General features: G+C 47.8%; 1 protein-coding gene across 1 annotated transcript in view; it reads left to right on the top strand.

Moving 5' to 3' along the window:
• Positions 1-27,553, top strand: part of PRPF19 (pre-mRNA processing factor 19) — a 328,967-nt gene that overhangs the window by 189,196 nt on the left and 112,218 nt on the right. The window contains exon 9 of the mRNA XM_082268946.1: positions 2,428-2,537. Coding sequence (XP_082125072.1) covers positions 2,428-2,537 — 110 coding nt within the window. The remainder of the gene's footprint in view (positions 1-2,427; positions 2,538-27,553) is intronic.

Raw genomic sequence — 27,553 nt, 5'->3', positions numbered from 1 at the left:
CAGACTGCGATTCAGCTGTTGCTGTCCAGCAAATGGTCATCCCTGCGGACTTATATGAGAGTTCTGGGACTGACGGTGTCGTCCTTCGAGGCTGTCTCCTTTGCTAAATTCACATGAGGATCCTCCAGAAGGAAATCCTTCTCAAATGGAACAAGAATCCCCATTCCCTGGACAATCAGATCCAGGTGAGCCAGGTGACCAGGAAGTCCCTGATCTGGTGACTTTGGTCCCCGATGCTCAGGCAAGGGAAATCCTTCCTCCCTATATATTGGACAATGTCACCACAGATGCAAGTCTGTCCAGGTAGGGTTCTCGGCAGGTTGTCTGCTCAAGGAGTTTTGTCCCTAGAGGATCCCAGGTTACCGATCAATGTAATGGAGCTGAGAGCTATCTGGCTTTGCCTATTGCACTGGACCGAGCACCTGCAGGGTTGTCCTGTGCCCATTCAATCGGACAATGCCATGGCTTATGTCAATCACCAAGGGGGCACCAAAAGTGTCCTTGTGGCCCTGGAAGTGGCAGACATCCTTCGATCTCTCTGCTGTCCACTTTCCAGGAGTGGAAAATGGGCAGGCGGATTACCTCAGTCGACAGGCCTTGGATTGCAGGGGTATGGTCGGTCTCTCCATCCGGAGGTGTTCAAGTAGTTGTGCCTTCGTTGGGGCACTCCAGATCTGTTGGCGTCTCAGATCAACAGAAAAGTGCAGAGGTTTGTGGCCCGCTCCCGGGACCCTCTGGCAGACGCCGCAGATGCGCTGGTGGCCCTGTTGGGTTAGTATTAGCTGATGGAGGCCTTTCCTCCTCTCAAGTTGCTGCCAAACTTATTCGCAGCATCGAGGCGGAAGAGAATCCAGTCATTCTTGTGATTCTGGACTGGCCTCGCCGAGCTTGGTATGCTGACCTTGTCAGGCTAGTCGCAGACTTTCCTTGGAGACTTCCTCTTAGGGAGGATTTACTGTCTCGGTGGCCAATCTTTTCCATCCTGCTTTACGGTAGCTGGCTTTGATGGCTTGGCTGTTGAAAGCCTGGTGCTGGAGGACATTGCACTGCATACTTTGAATGTGGTTCGGGCAATCAGGGTAATACTTAGGGACCACTGAGTCTTTTCGGAAGTCAGATTCGCTCTTTGTACACATGGATGGCCCTAAGAAAGGGCTGCCTGTGTCTGCTGCGACTATTTCCCTATGGATCAGACAGATGGTGGTGCAGGCTTATTCATTTAAGGGTCAGGTTCCACCTTTCCCTGTTAAGGCGCATTCTACTTGGGCGCTTGGTGCTTACTGGGCATTTTGCCATCAGGCATCAGTGCTTCAACTTTGCAAGGTGGCTACCTGGTCGTCTGTTCACACCTTCACAAAATTTTATAAGGTGGATGTGCTGGCATCTGCAGATGCCTCTTTTGGCCGCAAAGTTTTGCAGGCTGCTGTTTAAGGGGGTTCTTAGTCTCCCTTGAGGGTGTTTAATGTTTTCTTCAGGTGGGTCTCATCTGTTGTTCTGATGAGTCCTATGTTGCCTTGTTGGCTATGTTTAGCCTTTGGGACTTATTTTTCTGCTGTTCCCACCCCTCAATTTATGGCACTGCTTTGGGACGTCCCTACTGATATGGATCAGAGATGTGAAAGACAGGCCCAGATTGTTGGAGTTGCAGTAGGCGACAAAATCATCAACTAGGGATTGGGAGCCATCCCAGATGACTATGTCATCTTTGTATAATCTGAAGTATACAATGTGCCTGGAATATGGGTGGTTGTTCTAGAAGATTTGGTACTCACATAGGCCCATCGTCAAGTTGTAATACTGATCATCAAATAAGAAGTCATTTTGAGTGAAACCGAAGTGTGTTGAATCTAGGATGAATTGGGCCTGCCTGAGATTGATCAGAGGCTCTTGGGCGATGAAGTATTGTACTGCTTCGAGTCCAATGTTATAAGGGATAGATATGTACAGTGAACTTACATTCAGAGACACCCACTAATATGTTGGTTCCCATTGGTATATTTTGAGGTTGTCTATTAGATGTATGCCGTCGCGGATGTAGGCTGGTAGACTTTGTGCTAAATTGGAGGAGGAGTACTTTAACCATGGGTTCTTTACTGTCAGAGCAGTAATGATGTGGAATTCTCTTCCATAAGCAGTGGTATCAGCAGGGAGCGTCGATGGTTTTAAAGAAACTATTAGATGGGCATCCTAACGATCGGAACATACAGGGATATACAATGTACTATTGATCTAAACACACGCACACACACCACAGGATGGACTGGTGTCTTTTTTTTTCAACTTTACTGACACTGTAACTATGTATACTTTGAACCTAGAAATAAGCAAATTGTACAGTGATTTGAACAATGTAATTTTTGATATTGAAAATACCAGAAATTATCATAGGTTTACTAGTGACATTTAAAACTTTTTTTGCTTCATCAGGTGGTGCAGACAAGAGTGTGGTGGTGTTTGATTCCCAGTCTCAGCAAATCCTTGCAACTCTGAAAGGGCATACCAAGAAAGTCACTAGTGTTGTGTTCCATCCCTCACAGGTTTGTTTCTGATATTATTAAATATTTTATACCTATGCTGTTAAGCTTTCTGAACAGAGACCGGTTCTACTCTGTGACCTCCTGGCAGACCTTTCACTGGGTGTTTTACAAGGGAAGACCGATTCTGAAACGAGATTGTTACGTGGTTGACTTTCACAGTGGTCACAAAGTTGGGAGTTCATCCCGCTGGTTCCCAATCTAAAAGAGTGACTGCAATGCCAGCTGTTATAAACCCCTCTCTGCTATAGGCCAACCAGTTACACCGCTGTACAAGACAGCCAAGGGGGTGGGTGCTGTGTCAATTAATGAACTCAGGCAAACACCTGTCTCCAATATTTATCTATAACAGGGCACGACCACATTACATGAGTAAAATCTTGATGCAGACAGGTGCACCTAGTGCATGCTGACGTTGGTATGCGATGAATAGCAGGTAGTCTTACAGGGGTTAAATATGACTAATGTAACATGTATAATTGAATGAGTTTGTTATTAATGACCAGTGAGACAGTTAAATGAGAGGTACAGTCTTCCTCCCAATCTATATCTGACATATCGGGTATAAGTAGTTGCCATTTAGTACGGACCACCAAGGGATTTATGTTAATTGAGGTAGCCAATAAATGAGAATAAAAAGTAGAGATCAAGCCGTCCTATAAAAAAAAATGTACTGTTACTGTATAAATGACACTGGCAGGGAAGAGGTTAACACCAGCGGCGATCAAGGGGTTAAGTGTGCTCCTAGGGAGTGCTTTCTAACTGTGTGGGCAGTGATGAACTAGAGGAAAAGAGAGATCTGTTTCAGCTTAGCTGAAACACAAGATCTCTCTTTTCCTCCCTGACAGAACTTGCATAGGCAGACCGCTGTTCTGTCATTCCTCAGAATGATTGGCGGCCATCGCGGCCACCACACCTCACTGTGTTCCATGGTATATCTAATGTCTTGGAAATTCTTTTGTACCCTTCTCCTGACTGATACCTTTTAACAATGAGATCCCTCTGATGCTTTTAAAGCTCTCTGCGGACCATGGCTTTTACTGTAGGATGTGACTAAGAAAATGTCAGGAAAGACCTACTAGAACAGCTGAACTTTATTTGGGGTTAATCGGAGGCACTTTAAATGATGGCAGGTGTGTACGGACTCCTATTTAACATGAGATTTGAATGTCATTGCTTAATTCTGAACATAGCTACTTCTGAACATAGCTGATACAAGGGTGTGCACACTTATGCAACCACATTATTTTAGTTTTTACACCCCCCCCCCTAAAAGTTTTCAGTTTGTTCAGTTGTACAGTTTATAGGTCACATTAACCATGTACTCAGTAAAATCAAAGATGGTGGATACCTGACTTCCGGTTCTGGCTTTTACGTCTGTCCTCACTTGACTTGCTTTGACGCCTCACTTTCTCTTTTGTTGATTGATTGGACACAGCTTCTCATTTTCAAGTATAGGGTTTATAGTAGGGATAGACCGATATGGTTTTTTAAGGGCCGATAACGTTATTTTGAGCACTACGTATCGCCATCGGCCCTTATTGGCCAATATTTTGTACATTTAAAGTTTTGAAAAATACAATTTTTGACACAAATCTGGTACTGAACATGTGGGGTAGGTCTTTTAGCTGTAGTGTGTGGTCTTCCCTTCCCTCCCTGCCTGCAAGGAATCATGTGTGAACCTAGTTTAGTGTAATTAAAATCCTAAAATCCACTTTGTTAGGGTTTTATATAATGTCCAGTGTGTGTTTTTGTAATAGAATAGCGGGGAATACCTTCATTACATCGCTGCTCCGGACTCTTCTCGCTAATCTCCCGCTCTGCGGTTTTCTCCTCTCAGTGGTCAGGAGGGGGATCTCAGCCCCTCCCCTCTTCAGTGTACACAGAAGCCCCGGTTATTAGATTAGAATAATGTGACTGTGAAAGCTAATCTCCCGCTCTGCTGTCCTTCTCTCCCTCACTGACTGCTGGGGGTCACGGAAGAGCCGAGCGGCGATATAACAAAGGTATTTCACACATTACAAAAGCCCATACTGGACATTATATAAGACACTAATAAAGTGGATGCTAGGATTTTACATACACTAATATCGGCCAGCTCTTGGGCCGATACCGATAATCGGTAAAAGTGAATATCGGCCCTCCGATCGGCTTTGCCGATAATCGGTCGATCCCTAGTTTATAGTGCCATCTACAGGAGTAGGACACTAGGCAGAAAAACTGGGCACCGCCTATGGGCTGTCTGCTGTAGGCAAACCAGTTATTTCTGCCCAGTGTTTAAGGAGTAAGGACCTAGTTCCCTGCTGGGACTTGTGGTTCCATTGCTTTATTTTTTTTCATGGGATTTTTTCCTGCAGAGACTTTCGCTCAACAGTTGGGCTGGGAAACAGGCTGGATAATCGAGATCCACTACTCGCCCCCATTTGGGACAGCGAGCGCACGCAGACCTTTAACTACATGCTGTGTCTGCTACAACAGCCCCACTTAAGAATCATGCGGTGAATCTCGCAGGGGTGCACATGACCTGGCACTTGCCATGTTGCAGCGCTACATTGACCAACAGCTCCCCACTTCGGTGGACGGCAGATCTGTGTATGAAGTGTTATCTGGGGATGGTAATTAGTGCTCCCCCTATCCTTTTCAGGCACAGGTGCTCCCAGGGATGAATAAGAATGAGGGGTTCGCACATACTGACCCTGAGTTGCTGCTGGGTTATCTCCTGGACCCCCCTTCTGCTCCCCCCAAACCTCCCTTTTTTTGGTCCCCCAACATCTATGGAAATGTGCTGTGCTGAGGCGGTTCTCTGGGGGGCCTGTGGGTGCTGATGTTACTTTCCTGGTCTGTGTGGCTTGGCGGGAGGTTGGTACATTATCTGCAGAGAGATGCGTAGTGCCACATGGTACTATTTGACAACATTGAGGCTTTCAGTGGTATGCCATGTACTTGGGCAGACAGCACCAGGTTCTTTGGGTTGCAGTTGCCATTTCTCTTGCGTTCTCTGACAGTTGCCGCCCGTTCAGTCAGCCTTCACTAGTGGGTAATGGCGCCCTCTGCAGGAGCAAGCTAAGCAGTTTGAAATGTTAATGAAAAACTTTCTATTCTTAGACATACCTCTGGGGGCCGTCCCTCAGCCATTATCCTGATCCAGTTATCGGTGTTCCTCAGTTTTATGCTGCCTAGTGTCAGGAGTAGGCTAGCTTTTCCCTGCTGGGACCTAGCGTCTCAGTTCCTTTGTTTTTTTCTTTTGAAAATAGCTTTTTGTTTCTCTCACTATCGCTAGTTAGGGAATTTCCGGGAGGACTACAAGTGACAGCAGAGCTGGGCCTCACACTGGATAATATAGACCCTCATGGACTCCCAGCCTGCCAACGAGCGTGGCAGGTCACCGGTGCGCCCTGGCCTCGCAACAACAGTGCCCCTCGGGGACGAGCCTGCGGAGATCCATCTTCGCCGGGTGTGTCTCAACGCCTGAATGACATTTTGACATAATCTAGCGATTATATTTTTGATTAGTCGACTAATCTAACGATTATTTTTATTTTTTTGCTTAATCTAGTGTTCGTTCTTTCATTAGCTAAATAATCCTTTAATAACTTTACAAAAAATAAGTACAACTTCTAATATAATATTTCAACTTTTATTGAATTTTTTCCAAAAAATACTTCAATGTGGTTGAAGTTTTTACAGTGTACAAAAATGAAGTGGCAAAAATAAAATGTAAACAACACTTTAGCATCAGGCACGAATAATGCCATTAATTCAGAACCAAAAGCATTCAAAATGCCATATAAATTCTAAAAAATAAACGAACGGATGGTAGCATCACTGAATGATGAGATGAAATTGTTTGATAAGACCTGGGACCCTTGGATCCGATATTTGGCCGGCCCCTCTTAAGGGGGGTTTAAGCGCCTCGGTCCCTTCGGACCGCGAGCTCTTGGGGGGTGCTGGACCTGGATGTCAACCTTTCCCTTCTACCCAGCTGCTATTGCTCTCTTTCCCCGCCCCCTGTCCCCTCCTTGATACTTCTCTTTGCTTTTCTATGCTCTTTGGATCCCTCTTTTCTGTCTTGTCTCTCTTCTTCTCCTTACTTTCCTTTTTTCTGTCAGTGCACTGATAGCAGGATGTCGCTTCCCCTAGTTAGGCACACTGGATTGAGAGTGGGGGTTGGGGGCTGCCTCCCCCCGGGGGCGCAGTGTGTTCCCGTAGGGGGGGGGGGACCCGGACCCATCCGCTCCTTAGTGTTATGGAGCTGGGGCTCTGTACCTACTTTAAACTTGATCTATCTATTATTGCTTCTATTGTCATGTTCCTCTGACTCCTGCTGGTACCGATATCTGTATATGCGCATTTCCTGTTTTATGTCTACTATGTTCTATACTGCCTTCAATTTGTACGGTTGAGCCGAGTTTGCTCATTATGCACTGTTATACCTTTTCTGAAAACTCAATAAACATTATTGAAAATTAAAATTAAATTCTAAAAAAGCACTGCTCAACACTAGGTGTGCAAAAATACAAGAGAGACACAAAGTGCCAAACACTTTAGGGCATCAGGCACGAAAATGCCATATCTGCCTAACACTTTAAACTTCTTTTAACTATAAGTCAGCTCTCTGCCTTCAGGTAATATTTTGCTGTATTGGCCATTATTTTTGGCCATTACTTTTGCACAGTGTTGAGCAGCAGTGCTTGCTTTTGTTGACTACTTGGCTCCTTTAAAACTTGGTTACTTTTTAGGTATGTTTTACATTTACATATACATAGTGTTATTGTTGACCAGTATTTTTTTGGTGTGTTACTACTTGTACACAACACTTTATGGCATCAGGCATGAATAATTATGCCATATAAAATAAATTCTGCCTAACACTTTGCAAAAGATGCATTCTGAAGGCAATGCATTGTGGTGGTTAAAGTAGTTAAACTTACTACTTTAAACCACATAATAAATACTGGTCAACAAAGACACTATGATGTAAATGTAAAACATACCTAAAAACTAACATAGTTTTAAAGGAGCCAAGTCCAACAAAAGCTTCGCTCAACACTGTGCAAATTATAATGGCCAATACTGAGCAATGATTACATGAAGGCAGCCAAGAGTGCAACAGGTACAGGTGGGGGGCCTGTATCTAATATATAGCATTGCAATGGAGGAAGGTTAGCATATCGACATGCTCTGAAGTTAAGCTTGCTCTTTTTTTAGTCTCAATATTGCCAGCAAATTAGAAAAGCCTTTCAGATGGGGTTGATGTTGCAGGCACAGACAAGTAACTCTTTGCCAGCATGGCCAAGATGGGAAACCTCGCTTCATTTTCATTCCACCATTTCAGTGGATTTTGAGGTACATGTGTATCTCATTCCTCACAACTTCACTGTGAATTTCTTGATCTTGGATGTGACCACCAGTGTCATCCTCACCATTACTGTGGTGTTCATCTGAACCGAGCAAAGAGTCCAAATTAGACACTTGCCTCTTTTCTGAAAATGTAATGTCTGCACTGGCTGACTGAACCTGTTCCTCACATTGACGTTGATGTGTTTGCTCTTCCTCATATCTTCTTTTATTTTCAAGAGCAAGAGCTTGGACCTTGAGGTGAACTTTTAAACTATCCTCTGCTGGATAGTTTAGGATCCTCTGCTCCTCTGGAATTTTAGTTTGCGCAATTTGTGCTGTGTATGGATTTCTGGAGGCCTTTTACCAGAGGAGGTAGAGCAGAACCAGTCACATAGGACTCTCCGCTCAAGGAAACAGTAGCACACTCAAAAGGCCTCAGTTCCACTTCCTCATGTAGGCTCCACTGATCATGTTTTAAATCCAGGAAGCGCTTCCCTCGTGGTGTGACATCAGGATCTGAAAGTGTTGCAGTGACAGGCCACCTCTGTTCAAGCATCATGTGTAAAGTACTGTTCCATCTTGCGGATACATCATTTATTAGTGCATGATCGGAGGTACCCATTTGTTGCTTTGCTTTAAGCTTTGTAGTGGCCAGCTCACTTTTTTTAAAATGTTCCACAAGGCACTTCGCAGCCCTCAGTGTCTTGTTGATCTGGGGATCCCTCAGGGCATGGTTGACAACTAACTGCAATGTATGACCAGCACACCTGAGAGAAGAGATACCAGGATGCTTTTCTTCCAAAATACGCAGAGCAGCGACAACATTTTCAGCATTGTCGTGGACAACTGCAATTACATTGGCCATGGATATCTCAAACTTCTCAGCTGCTTTTTCCACCCAGTTAGCAAGGTTTTCAGCTGTATGGCATTCTTCAAGTGGCATAGTGGTCAGATTGTAGGATGTAAGCTTCCAGTCTTCATTAATGAAGTGGCATGTGACATCCAAGTATGCCTCTGTGGCAATACTGATCCATGCGTCTGTGGTGAGAGCTATTTTGGATTTCACATCTTTGAGTGACGCTTTCAATCTTTCAAAATTTTTCTAATATTTCTTCTCCATCAGCTTAGTGAAATGGGACCTGGAGGGAAGTGTGTATCCTTGGTAAAACGTGCTGATCATCTCACGAAATCCTTGACCGCCTACAATAGAAAGAGGTCTCATATCTTTTAAAATCATGTTGAGTATGCTATTGGTAAGTGTAATGGCCATTTGGGGTGTGCAAACCAGGGCTGTGGAGTCGGAGTAAATTTTGGGTACCTGGAGTCGGAGTTGGAAAACAATGCTCCGACTCCTACTCCTACTAAATTTAGATTGGAATTTAAAAAAAAGCAAGTTTAAATGTCCCAATTCACAAAAAGTTATAATTAATGACTTGGTACAAGGAAACTTATAATTGAGGAGGCCAAATGTAAAAAGGAAGAACTACAGAAAGTTCTGAAAGGATGTTTTGTCTTCCTTAAAATGGATACATGCACACGTCACAGAGTCAATTATTTTGCTATTAATGTTAGATTTGTGGATGAAAATAACAAAACAATAACACGGACCCTTGGATTAAAGGACACTCAGGCACATCACACCAGTGATTACCTTCAGAAGTTAGTGGAGGGTGTTCTAGAAGATTTTGAAATTACAAAGGAACAGATTTTATGTGTTGTGACAGATAACGCTTCTAACATGTTGAGCACAATTGAGAAGATGAACGCAGATGAAAAAGGTAACAAACAGATATTAGAGTTAGAGGAAGACAGCTCTGCAAGTATTCTTATTATTTCAGGTTCTTATATAGCGCTGTCAATTTTCGCAGCGCTTTACATATACATTGCACATTCACATCAGTCCCTGCCCTAACTCACATTCATACATACATGATGGGGCCAATTTTAGGACCAATTTTATACAGGATCCAATTAACCTACCAGCATGACTTGGAGTGTGGGAGGAAACCGTAGTACCCGGAGGAAACCCACTCAGGCACAGGGAGAACATGCAAACTCCAGGCAGGTAGTGTCGTGGTTGGGATTCGAACCGGCGACCCTCTTGCTGCTAGGTGAAAGTGCTAACCACTACACCACTGTGCCGACCATATTGGAGAAAGTTTAGAAACTGAAGAGAATGCTGACATTTTTTTTAGACAACTTTGTTGATGAAGCATTGAAGCCTATTACTATTCATCATATGCGATGTGCTGTTCATACACTGCAACTTGCCATAAGAGATGGATTAAAAGATCTCCATGCAGCTACACTAATTGGCAAATTACGGCAAGTAACTGTTGCAGCCAGGGCCCCGAAAACAGATGCAATTTTGAAAAGAATTGCAGGAAAAGGAGCCATTTTGGATCAAACAACTCGCTGGGGAAGCACTTATTTAATGGTGAAGCATTTGATGAACTTAAAGACTTCATAGAAGAAATAAACAATGAAAATCTTGCATTAACTGAAAGCCAGTGGACACAAACAAAAGAGCTGGAGAACCTTCTTTCTCACCCCTTCACTGTCACCAAGAGGTTGCAATGTGACGATCTAACCCCGGGTAAATTCCTCTTGGAATGGAAGAGCCTGTTATATCGCCTGAACAAAAATGGAGGGTTAATAGCTGAGGGCATTGCACCAAAGTGTTGGCGCCTGTTCTTGGCCTGGGCACAGGGCATTGCGGTCTTGGGTTATCTGGACGATCTCCTGTTAAGATCGAGTGCCAGTCAGAGCCTGTTGCCCGATCTGTCCACTACGGTCCAGACGCTCCAGGAGTTCGGTTGGACGATCAACATTCAGAAGTCGACCTTGTCGCCTTCGGTTCGCCTCCCGTATTTGGGAATGATTCTGGACTCTGCTCAAGCAAAGGTGTTCTTACCGGAGGACAAGCTCCGGACCCTACAGGACGAGGTCAGGTCCCTCGGGTACAACGAATCCTCTTCGCTCAGGACCTGTATGCGGGTGTTGATGGTGTTGGCCTTCGAGGTGATACCATTTGCCCAGTTTCACACGCGAGCTCTCCAAGCGGAGATCCTCGCCAGGTGGGACAGACTACCTCAGTCCTTAGACCTGAGAGTGTCTCTGAGTCGCCAAACCACAATGGATGTCTTGTGGTGGCTTCAGTCCCCAGCTGTGTCAGAAGGAAAATCCTTCCGGACGATTCTGTGGACGGTGATTACCACGGATGCCAGCCTGTCGGGCTGGGGTGGAGTCCTGGGCAACCTGTCTGCCCAGGGCACTTGGTCGGGGGAGGAATCCTCCCTTCCGATAAACATTTTGGTATTGAGAGCGATCAGGCTGCGCCTGATCCATTGGTCGGAAGCCAGGAGTGCCCGGGCGGCCCAGGATCCTGTCTTGGGCCGAGACTCATGTCCCGGCGATATCGGCAGTTCACATTCCGGGTGTGGAAAATTGGCAGGCCTACTATCTGAGCCGCCAGACCCTGGACCAGGGGGAATGGTCTCTACACCCAGAGGTGTTTCAGATGCTGTGTGCGAAGTGGGGATCCCCGTATGTGGGTCTGTTCGCGTCTTGGCTAAACCACAAGGTGGAAAGGTTCGTGGCAAGAACGCACGATCCTCTGGCAGACGCCTTAGTGGTGCCTTGGCGTCAGTATCAGCTGATATGCCTTTCCTCCGATTCAGTTGTTGTCCAGGTTCCTTCACAGGTTGGCCTCGGGAACAAACACTGGTGATTCTGGTAGCACCGGACTGGCCTCGCCGGTCCTGGTACGCGGACATCGTTCAACTGGCCGTAGAGCCTCCGTGGCGGCTACCAATGCGAGAAGATCTACTGTCTCAGGGACCAATCTTCCATCCTGCTTTACAGTCGCTGGCTTTAAAGGCCTGGCTGTTGAAAGCCAGGTCCTGAGAGACAGGGGTCTCTCCTCAGAGGTCATTCCTACCTCTTCTGGTAAGATTTATTACCGTACATGGAAAGCTTATTTTGCCTGGTGTGAGTCCAGGGGTTTCTCTCCTCGTTCCTACTCGGTGACGAGGGTGTTGGCTTTCCTCCAGACTGGTGTGGACCAGCGCCTTGCGTTGGCCACGATTAAAGGCCAGGTATCTGCCCTGGCTGTTCTTTTCCAGCGCCCTGTGGCGTCTCATTCCTTAATTCGCACCTTTATTCAAGGTGTGCGTCACTTGGACCCTCCTAGAGGAGAACTTTTGGTTCTGTCCGTGTTGCAGCGTTCCCCATTTGAAAACATCAGGGAAATCTTATTGCCTATGCTATCTAAAAAGGTGGTTTTTTTGGTAGCGATCACTTCTGCTCGCAGAGTGTCGGAGTTGGCGGCGTTGTCTTGCCGCTCCCCTTACCTGGTGGTTCATAGGGATAAGGTAGTCTTGCGACCTAACCCGTCCTTTCTGCCAAAGGTGGTATCGGATTTTCACCTGAATGAGGACATTGTTTTACCTTCGCTCTGTGCGAACCCTAAGCATCCAAAAGAGATTGCCTTGCATTCCTTGGATGTTGTCAGGGCGATCAGGGTTTACCTGTCGTCGACTGAATCCTTTCGGAAATCGGATTCTCTCTTTGTCCCTCCTGAGGGACCTCGGAAGGGTATGGCTGCGTCTGCGGCGACCATTGCCAAATGGATCAGACAGACCATTGTACAGGCCTATTCGTTGCGGGAACGCGTTCCTCCCTTCCCTGTCAAGGCACATTCTACCAGGTCGGTGAGTGCGTCCTGGGCCTTCTGGCATCAGGCCTCGGTGGCCCAGGTGTGCAAGGCTGCAACTTGGTCGTCGTGCACACCTTTTCCAAATTCTACAAAATTGTTCTGACATCAGCTGATGCCTCCTTTTGGCTGCAAAGTTCTCTGTGCGGCAGTGCCATAGGGGACCCTGGTCTTTTACGGGTCCCTAGCTGTTGGGGTTGTTTTCCCCTTGGTTATTTGTTTTCCTGAGTTGTTGCTCCTGTTGAGCCCTTTTTTGTTACCCAGAAGGTTACCTTTCTGCTCACGTAAGGTTCCTTTCTCTGATGTGGGTACTGCGTTGCTTTTCTGACGGTTGCGTTGCCCACCCCTCATGTCTGCACTGCTTTGGGACATCCCCATTAGTGAAGACTGTATTATTGGGCGGCGACTGTCGGAGGACGTAAGAGAAAACTGAATTTTTGTAAAATCTTACCGTAAAATTCCTTTCTCTGAGTCCTCCGACATTCGCTGCCCCCACCCCTCTTTTGTTTTTTTTTTCTACACTTTCACTGCTTGCGACCAAACTGAGTTGGGATGGCTATTGCAGGGGGGTATTGGACTAGATGGAAAGCCCCCATGGGTGTGACTATGTAGATGAATTGTTCTTTTACAAGTCTTTTGCCTAGAAACTCCTGCGGAGAGGAAGCAATACCCCATTAGTGAAGACTGTATGAGTGGGCGGCGACTGTCGGAGGACTCATAGGAATTTTACCGTAAGATTTTACAAAAATTCAGTTTTCTCTTGCGTCCTCTGACAGTCGCCGCCCATTCATACAGACTTCACGATTGGGTATTGGCCTTCTTCGCAGGAGCAAGCTAGGCAGTAATTTTGTTAATACTACAAACATTACCATATAGAGACACCCACAGGGGGCCGTCCCTCTGGCCTATACCCTCCAGCCAGTACCACTCTCATCCAGTTCTTTGCTGCCTAGCGTCAGGAGTAGGCTAGGTTTTCCCTGCTGGAACCTAGTCTGTTTTTTTTTTCTTTTATTTCTGAAAAGTGTTTTTTCTTTTAAGAATAGCTTTTTTATTTTTTCTCACCTACGCTAGTTAGTCAGAATTTGGAGGACTACAAGCGGCAGCAGAACTGGGCCTCGTACTGGTTAATATAGAACCTTATAGAGTCCCAGTCTGCCATCGAGTGTCGCAGGCTTTTGGTACGCCCAGGCCTGGCAACGACGGTGCCCCTAGAAGCGGGGACGAGCCTGCAAAGTTTTTCAATCTGCGCTGGGATGTCTTGACGTTGGAACACCCGGGGTTGCTAGCATCCTTCCTGGCTGACGGCACCCCCACCCAGGTGGGAGGTCTCCCGTGTCTGAGCGGTGCCCACGTTCGCGGTATGGTGAGTACTACTAGCCCTCTGTCCCTGGGAACAGGTTTTTGAGGGGGTATTGAGTGGGCCCACTCTGGGGATGGCGGTGCATGTAAAGTTTGTTGTAATATCCCCCTCATGGCCGTGGGATGGCCCCCTGTGTCTTACCTTTCCTGTCCCTGCGGGGGCGCTCCTGCGGTCCTGACCGCCATACAGGGGGGGTGTGGTGGTTTCCTTCTCCCCGGGGGTGCTCTGTGCAGATCCTGGTGGGGAACAGTGCGGGAGTTTTCTGCGGTGGCGCTGTTTCACCCAGCCGCCATGTTTGGTAAGGGATGGCTGTTTGGCCTCAGTGTGAGGGCAGCGGCCATTTTCCATCATCATTGCCAGCGCCGATCGGGCGCCATCTTTAGTGTGGGCGGATGTCCTGTCTGGGCAGCGGCCATTTTCTAAGTGCTTTTCCTCCATTTGACTCGATCAGGCACCATTTTTTGTGGCTCGGGGCTGGCTTTTTCCTCTAGGGGCGTGAGGTCACTTCCTCTTTATAATCAGCCTTCTCAAAAGCAGTGTGGCAAGTATAGGGACACTGTGGGGGGATTTTACTGGTTTTCTCTGGCTATATTTCTGCTAGCACTCTTTTGTCAGTTTAGCTTTAGTTAAGGGAAGGGTCTCCACCTGTAGTGCAGTTTGCAATAGGGGTCCACAGGAACCGCTGTTTTAAAGGGCCAGTGTAATTATTATTATTTTTTTTTTTGCACTTTGCTAATATGGAGTCCCAGGATAGCAAATTCCCCACAGACCCAGTTGGTGGTTCAGCTACCCCTGATCCCACTTCCTTTGCCTCGTTATCTGCTGCACTTGCGACTTTAGCTTCAAAAGTTGATCTGCTGATGTCTGACCGAGTTACAAAGAAACGGCCTATGCCCTCTGTCTTCTCACTCAGAGCCTGAATGGTTGCCACAGGCGACGTCCCCCTTGAGTGGTCCCCGTCTTTTCAGTCTGATGTGGAGGAGGAGGAGGAGGATTCTTCCTCTGGGATAGCACGTGACCGCGCTGCGGTAGACGCACTTATTAGCTCCGTTAAGGAGACTTCAAATCCTGATGATGAGCCCTCCATGGCAGGTAAGCGGGTTTCCTTCGGGACCCGCAAGGCCCTGAAGTTGGGTCAGGTTTTTCCTTGTCCCGAGGAGTTTCAGGAAAATGTAAATGACCAATGGCGTTGCATTAAGCAGACGTTGGTAGTACCTAAGAGATTTTAAGTACCATTATCCCTTTGCAGATTTGATTGATACTCGCTGGTCTGTGGTTCCTAAAGTGGACCACACTGTTTCCAGACTGAATAAATCCACCTTGATGCCAGTGGAAGACTCCCCGGTGTTTAAGGACCCGGCGGATAGACGGGTGGAAACGCTTTCCCACCACATGTATATGGTGGCGGGTTCCCTGCTGAAACCGGTGTTCGCCTTAGTGATTGTCTCTCAGACTATCGCAGAATGGGCCAAGGTGCTTAGGCACACTCTGGTAGCAGAGTCTGTTTCTGCTGCTGTGCTGGACATGTTGGATCAAATGGCACAGGCATTGATGTACCTGTGTGACGTGGCTTTGGACGAGGCTCCTTTGGTCGCACGTCTATCGGAGGTCGGGATTGCAATCCGCCGCATTATTTGGCTGAAAAGCTGGTCGGCCGCCATTCTTTATGCGGGAGATCGTCTTTTTGGTGACTTTCTGGATGAGCTGATCAAGGAGCTTACTGGGGGTAAGAGTACTCTCTTGCCTCAAGTCTTGAAAGGTCTACGCTAAGCGTGGTTCCTCCTTTAAGACTAACCGGGGGTCCTTTCGTGCCTTCGGAGCACAGGAAAAGGGTAAGTCCTTCAAGAAATTTTGGACAGGTAAGCCCAAAACCGCTCAAGCTGGGCAGGCAACCCAGTCTACCCCTTCCTGAAGGGTCGCCGTCACCCGTATCAGGGGTGGGGGGATGTCTCCGTTGTTTTCCCGAGTCCTGGCTGTCCGACATTCAGGACAGGTGGGTTCGCGAGCTCATTCGTTCAGGGTACAAGATCGAGTTCCGATCTCGCCCCGCAGACAGATTCTTTCCATCAAATCTCCATCTGACTCCCGATCGTTTCCGGGGTCTACAACGGGATCTTCTCGCCCAAGGGGTCATCGTGCCGGTCCCTCCGCAGGACAGGTTTCAGGGGTTTTACTCCAATCTGTTCACAGTGCCCAGAAAAGAGGGCAAGGTGCGTCCGATTTTGGACCTAAAGTTACTGAACCGCTTTGTGCGGGTACAGAAGTTCCGGATGGAATCCATCCGGTCGGTGGTGGCATCTGAGTCCAGGGGAATTTATAGCCTCCATCGACCTAAAAGATGCATATCTGCTCATCTCTATTTAAGAGGGTCATCAGCAGTATCTCTGCTTTGCGACTTTGCGACTGGTGAGCATCTTGCGACTGGTGAGTGTCTTTGCGACTGGTGAGTGTCTTTGCGACTGGTGAGTGTCTTTGCGACTGGTGAGTGTCCTTGCGACTGGTGAGTGTCCTTGCGACTGGTGAGTGTCCTTGCGACTGGTGAGTGTCCTTGCGACTGGTGAGTGTCCTTGCGACTGGTGAGTGTCCTTGCGACTGGTGAGTGTCCTTGCGACTGGTGAGTGTCCTTGCGACTGGTGAGTGTCTTTGCGACTGGTGAGTGTCTTTGCGACTGGTGAGTGTCTTTGCGACTGGTGAGTGTCTTTGCGACTGGTGAGTGTCTTTGCGACTGGTGAGTGTCTTTGCGACTGGTGAGTGTCTTTGCGACTGGTGAGTGTCTTTGCGACTGGTGAGTGTCTTTGCGACTGGTGAGCGTCTTTGCGACTGGTGAGCGTCTTTGCGACTGGTGAGCGTCTTTGCGACTGGTGAGCGTCTTTGCGACTGGTGAGCGTCTTTGCGACTGGTGAGCGTCTTTGCGACTGGTGAGCGTCTTTGCGACTGGTGAGCGTCTTTGCGACTGGTGAGCGTCTTTGCGACTGGTGAGCGTCCGTGCGACTGGTGAGCGTCCGTGCGACTGTAAGTGTGGTGCGACTGACTGGGCTGTGCAACTGAGTGTTGTGCGACTGACCGGCTGTGCGATTGTGAGTGTGGTGCAACTAAATCGGGCTGTGAGACTGTGAGTGTTGTGCGACTGACCGGGTGGTGCGACTGGGAGTGTCGTGAGACTGACCGGGCTGTGAGATTGTGAGTGTTGTGCAACTGAGTGTCAAGTGAGTGTAGCGGAACACCAGAGGGTGAGAAGGTAGCGTTAGGAAGCCAGGAAATAGCCACATAGGATAGACTTAAATTACTGAATCCCCATTAGATTAGATAGTAGGTACAATGCCCGGCGGGTGTGGAGATGCGACTCGGTGTACATCTTGTAATATGTATGCGTTCCTCAGACATGTGATCGAGGGCGAATACAAATGCGCAAAATGTAAGCACGTTGCTTCCCTGGAAGCTCAGGTCCTGAATCTAGGGAAGCAGCTGGCAACACTGAGACGAATGTCCATACCGGAGGAGAGCCAGGATCGTACCAGTCAGGTGCAGGCAGGGGTCTGCACAGAGGTGGGCGGAGTATCGGAGGTGCAGGCATCAGAGCAGAGCAGAGGGGTGACAGTTAGGAGGGGTAGAAGGGGACAAGGCAAGGAGGCTGATCCTGGGCTGGAGCACCCCAATAGATACGCCCCGTTGTGTGATGTTGGGGAAACCAGTCAGGGACCAGCATTGCTGGAGCAGAGCGACGCCCCTAGCTGACAGGGGAAGAACTCCTCCAGTGAGGCTGGGAGAAAGGGAAAGGAAAGACAGGTGCTGGTGGTAGGGGACTCAATTATTAGGAGGACAGATAGTGTAATCTGTGACAAAGACCGTGTGCGCCGAACAGTCTGTTGTTTGCCGGGCGCTCGGGTTCGGCACATTGCGGATCGGATGGACAGATTATTGGGGGGGGGGCTGGGGAAGACCCAGCTGTCATGGTACACGTGGGTACCAATGACATAGGCAGAGGAAGACGGAGAGTCCTAAACGATTTCAGGGACTTAGGCACTAAGTTGAGGACTAGGACCTCCAAGGTAGTATTTTCCGAAATACTACCTGTACCTCGAGCCACACCAGAGAGGCAGCGGGAGATTAGGGAAGTTAATGAGTGGCTGAGGAGCTGGTGTAGTAAGGAGGGTTTCGGGTTCCTGGAGAACTGGGCTGACTTCTCAGTCGGTCACCGGCTCTTTGGTAGGGACGGACTGCACCTAAATGGGGTGGGTGCAGCCGTACTGGGTGAGAGGATGGCCAAAAAGTTAGAGGGGCTTTTAAACTAGGGAATGGGGGGGAGGGTACAGATGTAGAATTAGCCAGTGGAAAGCAAGTTTCAGAGGGCAGAAATGGGGGCATTAGCGGTAGGGTGTTCGGAGCTCCTAAACCCAGGGTGGGTATGGGGAAAAATCAAGAGAGCAGCCTAAAAACATCAAATGAGGATAAATTTAACCGATCAAAATTAAGAGGTTTGTATACCAATGCCAGAAGCCTGGCCAACAAGATGGGAGAACTGGAGCTGCTGATGTTTGAGGAGGACTTAGATTTTGTGGGGATAACTGAGACTTGGTTTGACAGCTCTCATGATTGGATGGCGACCATTCAGGGGTATTCTCTTTATCGCAGAGATAGAGAAGGTAAAAAAGGGGGAGGGGTATGTCTGTATATTAAGAACAGCATACAGGTAAATATGAGGGATGATATTAATAATGGAGCTATGGATGAGGCAGAATCCCTATGGGTAGAGCTTCAAAGGGATGGCACGGCGGGGGAAGTTAATATTGGGCGTATGCTATAGGCCCCCCAACCAGAGGGAGGAGGGTGAGGCGGCCCTCCTTTTACAGATAGGATTGGCAGCAAGGATGGGAAATGTCATTATAATGGGGGACTTTAATTATCCAGATATAGACTGGGCAGAAGGAACCGCGCACTCAGCCAAGGCTAGGCAGTTCCTAAATGTTTTGCAGGACAATTTTATGGGTCAGATGGTGAATGCACCGACAAGAAACAATGCGGTACTTGACCTACTGATTACCAACGATACAGACCTGATCACGGATATAGAAATACGGGACAACTTAGGAAACAGTGACCATAGGTCAATAAGTTTCAGTATTAATTACAGTAATAGGAAGCAGAGGGGTAATAGAAGGACACTGAATTTCAAAAGAGCCAATTTCCCTAAACTGCGCTCGCTGCTAGAAAATATCAATTGGGATAGAACCCTAGAAACAAAGAACACGGAGGAAAAATGGGAGTGCTTCAAGAGCATACTAAACAGGGGGATTGGCCAGTGCATTCCAAAGGGAAATAAATTTAAAAGAGCAAAAATAAACCCTGGATGGCTAAACTCCAACATAAAAATGTATATTAGTGCTAAAGAAAAGGCCTTCAAAAAATACAAGACTGAGGGGTCATTGGCAGCATTTAAGCATTACAAAGAGTGTAATAAGAAATGTAAAGATGAAATCAGAGCGGCTAAAATAGAACACGAGAGACATATAGCGGAGGAGAGTAAAAAGAACCCCAAGAAGTTCTTTAAGTATATAAACAGTAAGAAAGCGAGGCCAGAACACATTGGCCCCATAAAAGATGATAAAGGAAATATGGCCACTGAGGACAGAGAAAAGGCGGAAGTGTTAAATAATTTCTTCTCTTCAGTCTTCACAAAAGAATCGGGGGGCTACACGAACCCAGTTTTTAAGGCCGATAATACACCTCAGGAAGTGCCGCCATGGTTAACAGAAGATAGACTTAGAGCTAAACTAGAGAAACTTAACATAAATCCCCGGGACCGGATGGCTTGCACCCGAGGGTTCTTAATGAGCTCAGCCAGGTGATTGCCAGACCATTATTCTTGATCTTTAAGGATAGTTTACAGACGGGTATGGTGCCAGCTGATTGGAAAAAAGCCAACGTGGTACCAATATTTAAGAAGGGGCCGAGATATATCCCGGGTAACTATAGGCCGGTCAGCCTAACATCTGTAGTCTGCAAAATTTTGGAGGGGATGTTAAGGGACCACATACAAGACTTTAGTAATAAAAACGGTATTATAAGTAGTAATCAGCATGGATTCATGAAAAATCGTTCTTGCCAAACCAATCTATTAACCTTCTACGATGAAGTGAGCAGCCACCTAGATAAAGGAAAGCCTGTGGATGTGGTGTATCTGGACTTTGCAAAGGCCTTTGACACCGTTCCCCATAAACGATTACTGTACAAACTAAGGAAGGTAGGTATGGACCATAGGGTGAGTACCTGGATAGAGAACTGGCTCCAGGGGAGAGTACAGAGGGTGGTGATTAATGGGGAGTACTCCGATTGGGCGGGTGTGGAAAGTGGGGTCCCCCAGGGTTCTGTCCTGGGACCAATCCTGTTTAATTTGTTCATAAACTATCTAGAGGAGGGGATATCGAGTACAATCTCAGTATTTGCAGATGATACTAAACTAGGCATGCCAATATCTTCTATGCAGGATGTGGAAACCTTGCAAGCAGACCTGAACAAAATAACGGGGTGGGCAATTACATGGCAGATGAGGTTTAATGTTGAAAAATGTAAAGAAATGCACTTGGGGGCCAGAAACCAGAAAGCAAGCTACTCACTAGGGGGGGAACCTCTGGGTGAGTCTAGGATGGAAAAGGACTTGGTGGTACTGGTAGACAACAAGCTTGGTAGTGGCATGCAATGCCAAGCCGCCGCAAGCAAAGCCAACAGAATACTGGGATGTATAAAAAAGGGGATTCACTCCAGAAATAAAGAGATTATTCTCCCACTCTACAAGACTCTGGTCCGGCCACATCTGGAGTATGCTGTCCAGTTCTGGGCACCGGTCCTCAGGAAGGATGTGCTGGAATTGGAGAAAGTCCAGAGAAGGGCAACAAAAATAATTTAGGGGAATGGAGGACATCCGCTATGAGGAAAGACTACAAGCACTGAACCTTTTCTCTCTGGAGAAAAGACGATTGAGGGGGGATATGATATCAATGTACAAATACTGTACTGGTGACCCGAGCATAAGGAACAAACTATTCAGAGAAAGGAGATACAATAAGACACGTGGCCACTCACTAAAACTAGAGGAAAGGCGGTTTAACCTTAAAGTGCGTAAGGGGTTCTTCACTGTAAGAGCAGTAAGGATGTGGAATTCTCTTCCACAAGCAGTCGTATCAGCAGGGAGCATCGATAGTTTCAAAAAACTATTAGATGGACACCTTAAAGACCACAACATACAGGGGTATACAATGTACGGTTAAAAGCAAACACACACACGCATCATAGGTTAAACTGGATGGACTGATGTCTTTTTTCAACCTTACTAACTATGTAACTATGTAAGAGGAGCATTACCAGTTGGTGGCGTTGCCCTTCGGTCTCGCTTCGGCTCCAAGGGTGTTCACCAAGGTTTTGGCTCTGCTACGGGGCAGAGATCCTTACCAGGTGGGACAGGCATCCTCCGTCTTGGACAGAAGGATTTCTCTAAGCCACCAGGTGAGATCGGATCTTTTGTGGTGGCTCCAGTCACCGATTCTGACACAAGCCAAGTCCTTCCGGCAGTTATTGTGGACGGGGTTCTCCATGGATGCCAGTCTGTCGGGCTGGGGGTGGAGTTCTGGGCATGATTTGTGCCCGGGTTACGTGGTCAGGGGAGGAGTTCTCCCTACCGATAAATGTCCTGGAGCTCCCGGCAATCAAGCTCTGTTTGTTCTGTTGGTCGGCTCAGATTCAGGACTTCCTTACGAGTGCAGACAGACAACGCCACAGTGGTGGCATACATCAATCATCAGGGGGGCACCAGGAGTGCCCGAGCAGCCAGGGAAGTGGCCGAGATTCTGTCTTGGACCGAATCGCATGTTCCGGCGATTTTGGCCGTCCACATTTCAGGTGTGGAAAACTGGCAGGCGGACTATCTGAGTCGCCAAACCCTTGACCAGATGGAATGGTTCTTACACCCGGAGGTGTTTCACCTTCTATGTATCCGTTGGGCGTTTCCGGACGTAGATCTGTTCGCATCCCGTCTCAACAAAGTGGAAAGGTTCGTGGCTCGATCTTGCGATCCTCTGGCGGACGCCTCGGATGCGTTAGTGGTGCCGTGGCATCAGTATCGGCTGATATGATCTTCTGTCTCAGGGACCGATCTTCCATCCTGCTTTACAGTCACTGGCTTTGACGGCTTGGCTGTTGAAAGCCAAGTCTTGAGAGATAGGGGTACCCCGTCGGCTGCCATTCCTACCTTGCTAAAAGCTATAAAAGCTTCCTCTGGGAAGATTTATCATCGCACCTGGAGGGCATATTTTGCCTGGTGTGAGTCACAATGTCTTCACCCCCGCTCCTTTTCACTAGCAAGGGTTTTGGCCTTCCTACAGACTAAGGTGGATCAGCGCCGATTAAAGGCCAATTGTCGGCCTTGGCCATTCTTTTTCAGCGCCCTTTGGCGTCAAATTCCTTGATTCGCACCTTTATTCAGGGGGTGCGTCATCTGCTCCCCCGAGGAAGGCTCCCTCACCTCCCTGGGACCTAAATCTGGTTCTGTCCGTTTTACAACGACCTCCCTTTGAGAACATCAGAGAGATCCCTCTGCCTGTGTTGTCACAGAACGTTTCCTTTCTAGTTGCAATCACATCTGCTCGCAGAGTGTCTGAGTTGTCGGCTCTGTCTTGTCGCTCCCCCATCTGGTTGTTCATAGGGATAAAGTGGTCCTGCGATCTGGTTGTTCATAGGGATAAAGTGGTTCGCTGCACTCCCGCCGAACGTCTTTTCTCTTCCTAAGGTGTTTTCAGCCTTCCACCTCAAGGAGGATATTGTGTTGCCTTTGCTTTGTGTGAAGCCTAAGCATTCGAAGGAATTTGCCTTGCATTCCTTGGATGTGGTCAGGGTGATCAAGGTTTACCTTTCCGCCACGGACTCTTTCCGGAAGTCGGATTGTCTGTTTGTCCTTCCTGAAGGGCCTCGGAAGGGTCCAGCGGTGTCTGCAGGAACCATTTCCAAATGGATCAGACAGACGATTGGGCAGGCCTATTAGATTAAGAGTCGGGTTCCTCCCTTCCCTGTTAAGGCGCACTCTACTAGAGCGGTTAGTGAGTCTTGGGCTTTTCGCCACCAGGCGTCGGTGGCTCAGGTGTGCAAAGCCGCGACCTGGTCATCTGTACACACCTTTTCTAAGTTTTACAAACTTGGTGTGTTGGCTTCTTTTGACCGCAAGGTTTTGAGTGCGACAGTGGTTTAAAGAGACATGCTATTTTTTTAATGTCTTAGTCATTGGGTTTATTTCATTTTTTTTCCTGGGTTAGCTCCTGTTAAACTTTACCCCACTGGTTCAGTTGTTTTCTCTGACCTGGGTGCTGCGTTGCCTATTTTAAGGTTGCGTTTTCCCACCCCTCACATCTACACTGCTTTGGGACGTCCCAATCGTAAAGACTGTATGAATGGGCGGTGACTGTCAGAGGACGTAAGAGAAAATAGAATTTTTGTAAAATCTTACTGTAAAATTATTTTCTCTGAGTCCTCTGACAGTTGCCGCTCCCGCCCCTCTCTTTGGGGTTGATGGTTTTTTATGGACTGCTCGCTACATAACTGGATTAGAGTGGTACTGGCTGGAGGATATAGGCCAGAGGGATGCCCTGTGGGTGTGTCTATATGTTAATGTTGTATTCACAAAATTACTGCCTAGCATGCTCCTGCGTAGAAGGCCAATACCCAATCGTGAAGACTATGAATGGGCGGCGACTGTCAAAGGACTCAGAGAAAAGAATTTTACGGTAAGATTTTACAAAAATTCTATTTTTTTCTTAAGCTCTGCGGCTGGCTTTCCTTTCATCCCATGATGCAGGGCTCTCCAGCGTCCTTCTGCAGTCTCCTGCGATCCTCAGGAAGCCTGGGTCTCTTTCGGCTTTCCTATGCTGCACTCCCGCCGAATGCCAGCATGTGCCGCTGACCAATTCTCAGTCCTCTCCCGATGCCTCCCATGGACTCCTCTGAGTTCAAGACCTGCCCTCTGGCTGCAACCAAGACCGCTAGCGTTGGAATCTACAGCCGGGAACACACCATCACTGCTTCCTTGGCTCTGGATGAAATGTAAGGGCCGGCTCACTGCGACCTTGGGCACTGAACAAATAGGGATCCCAGGGAAGCACAGCTACTTGCTGACCCACATTGATGGGAACCTTGCGAACTCTAGCCAGAGCTTCTAACGGGCGCCATGTTCAGGCTCCTCCATCCCCCCCCCCCCCATTTTTTTATTTTTAAACTGAATAGCCAGTTTAAGTCCTTAACAACTGATGAGTCATCAGCTGTCCGCTGGATGAAAAGAAAAAAAAAAAAAGATTGCTAGCAAAAAAAAAAAAAAAGTCCCCTCCCTGTCCCTAATCCATACTGGGCCCTTCGGTTGTGGTATGGATTTTAAGGGGAACTCCATTCCAAAATGTAAAAGAAAAGGCGTGGGGTCCCCCCAAAATTCATACCAGATGCTTTTCTGAGTATGCAGCCTGGCAGGCCAGGGAAAGGTGGGGGGGATTGGCGAGCAAGCCTTACCAACGGCCTCTTCCCCACAAGTAAAGTAGACTAGAAACCAATTCTCCTGCGCTTGAGAGAAATGTGCAGCTGGATGTAATCGTTTATCTCCACTAGTTTATTCTCCACGTTGGCTGTGCGGCCGCTCACAGCAGGTCAGGGAAATCCAAGTGAAGATCTCTATAAAGATAAGGAACAGCAGGCACACACGGGCCTACCTTTTGAAACAGTTTGTTAAAGTATATAAAGTGTTGGCAAACCAATACATGAATCCAACTGTGGACTTTCATCTCCCAATTGGTGCTTGTGTCCCAAAATATTAGGCTCCTGTCCCCCCCCCCCCCCTCCCCCCCATGTGCCGCCAAAAAAACAGAGCTGGTCAGGGATGTGGTCATTGGATCCAATTTGGGAAAGCCAGAAGGGCTGTACCCTCCACTGCCTACAGATCCCCCGGATACCAACATCAATGGACAGTGACAAAGGGGAATGATCAGAAAGTCCTCTAGGGAGATATAGCACAGAGAGCAACGTAGATAACCGATCATTCCCCAATGCCAGGTCAATCTGTGAGAGGCATCCCCTACTAGGCACAGCCCATGAGTATGTCCTAGTTTGAGGGTTAAGAACACACCACAGGTCGTGCCACCCAAATTCAGCAAGTAAGGCCCCAAAAGCAGTCGGGGAAGGAAGAGACGAGGCCAAAGGGTCCCCGTGTCTATCCAGCCCTGCGTCAGCAAGGAGGTTAAAATCCCCCAAACAAAGTACATAAGCTTCAGGGAGCAGCGCAGCAAAGCTAATGGCTTCCTTAACAACATGTAGATTAGCAGGTGGGGGATTATACATACCTAGGATAACAAAGGGGAGAGCATGTAGTTGGGCACAAATAAACCTAAAACGGCCATGAGGATCAGTCTTGAGGCGGACACACTCCCAAGGGATCGACCGGTGCACTAACACAGAGACCCCCCTGGAGTAAGAAGAATGATAGTAGTGGCCTGATCACTGCACCCAGGGTTTCCAAAGAAGATCCACAGTATCTAATGTAAGGTGGGTTTCCTGCAGGCACACCAGGTGTGCGTTAGATTTTAGAAGTAGTAAACACCTGGGAGCACTTATGTGTTGAGCCCAGCCCCCATACATTCCAGGACAAAAATGTAGTAACACTAGCCATTATACCATACAGAGTGGCAGGAGAGGCAAACCAAGCATCAGTAGCACTGTGTGGAGCAGCATATCCATGGAAACGTAGATGCACCTGAAAGAAAAAAATTAATAAAAGTACCCGGAACCCTGGGATATGCAGCAAAATATGTTGGGAAATATAAACTGACAAAAACAAAGGAAACGCATGAATAAACAATTTCAATGGGGCATTGCCCACACAATGCCACAGCATATGTGAGGGCAATTCGTGGAGTCGGCCGGCTCAGAGCTCTCATACACAGGGAAAGTGTGGTGACTGGGTGTGGAGCTAATAACCTATAGCATAAAACAAAAACAAAAAGAGGGGGGAGATGATGCAAAAAACAAATCAGCAGCAAGAAGTTCAGTCAGTGCTCCATCAGGCTATAGAAGGATGTGTGAAATCACTGGAGCAGTTCCAAAATTTGACCAGTAGAGGGCAGTGGAGACCAACAGTGGAGGGTGAAAAATTTGCTGCATCAAAAAAGGGTCACAGTCAGTACTCCACCGAGCTAAAGGAGAATGTAGGAGATCACAGAAGTTCCAAAATTGACCAGCAGAGAGCAGCGGAGTCCAACAGTGGAGGATAATAAATCTCGCAGCTCAAAAACAGAGATATACCTGCAGTTCACACAGGCAGCGTGAAAGCAAATGTAAAAGCAAGCCATACACTAGCCGCACAGTCAATGCAGGCGCTGACAACACAGCAAAGCCCAGACTGAGTAAAGAGAAAAAACAACAAAAAGAGGGGGAGGTAAATAAAAAGGGGGGGCAAAAGGCAAAGTAAAGGGGGATCCCAGTAAAATGCAAATAAGGGAACACATGGGGGTATAAAAAAATAGAAAACAGGGGGGCGTTGCCAAGAGCGGCATGTGAGCAGACGTGTCTCACAGAGCTCCTGCCAGTATCCGTCCAAACTGATCCTTTTCCCGGCCCCACAGCCGGCTCACCCTGCAGCCACTGATACCCGATAGCCTCGCCGACCCCCGGCACTTATACCTGCTTGTACACCGGGTGATGCTGCGCCGCAAACAGCGGGAGGAAGCCGCAATGCCAGGAATCCAAGAAGCCGCCACACCGAGCCTATCACACAAATCCATTAAGGGAAAAAAGCCTGCGAGTTCCATCAAAATCAGTAAGCCGCCTAAATCTACTTCTAAGTAAGTGCAGCGTGATATGCTTTTTTTTACACAGAAATCCCCCATTCCAGCGGGGAAGGAGGTGAGTGCGGGGGCGATGCATGGATTAGGCCTAGTGGAGCCCTCAGTACAGGGAGGGAGCGAGCCCATGGACACTACTATTGAAACTACAGCAGTGGGGGTGCGGGGTGGGGACCCTGGGGACATTGAGCAGCCCACACTAGGTGATATATTTTGGGCAATTCAAAAATGCAATGCTTCTGTTGATCATTTAAAGGCCCAATTTGGTAACTTGACTGAAGCCGTCAGGATCTGCAGAAGGTCAGCGAACGCACAACTGCGGCTGAAAGCAGGATAAGTGACTTAGAAGATCAGTTGCATCCTTTGACCAAGGATTTTCAGGATACTGCTCGGCTAACAAAGGGCTCTGGAAGCAAGGGCTGAAGACATAGAGAATCGCCTTAGGCGAAATAATGTCATGTTTGTGGGTCTCCCTGAAAAGGTGGAGGGCAGGGACCCTTCCGGTTTCATTGAACTTTGGTTGACTGACATTTTTGGAAAAAATGTTTTTTCCCCTCTCTATGCAGTTGAGAGGACTCACAGGGTCCGCTCTCGCCCCCTGCAACCGGGCCACCCCCCGCGTACTATGCTCGCATGTTTTCTTAATTACAATGATAAAGAGACTGTACTGCATCTCGCAAGAGAACGCCGTGATGTGCAATATAATGGAGTAAGAGTTTAATTTTATCCAAACTTCTCGGCGGAG

Source organism: Pelophylax lessonae, assembly GCF_965119305.1.
Source record: "Pelophylax lessonae genome assembly, chromosome: 9".
In the NCBI taxonomy this organism is placed as follows: Eukaryota; Metazoa; Chordata; class Amphibia; order Anura; family Ranidae; genus Pelophylax; species Pelophylax lessonae.
Note: the sequence above shows the minus strand (reverse complement) of the source record. Positions and strands in the feature narration are given on the sequence as shown.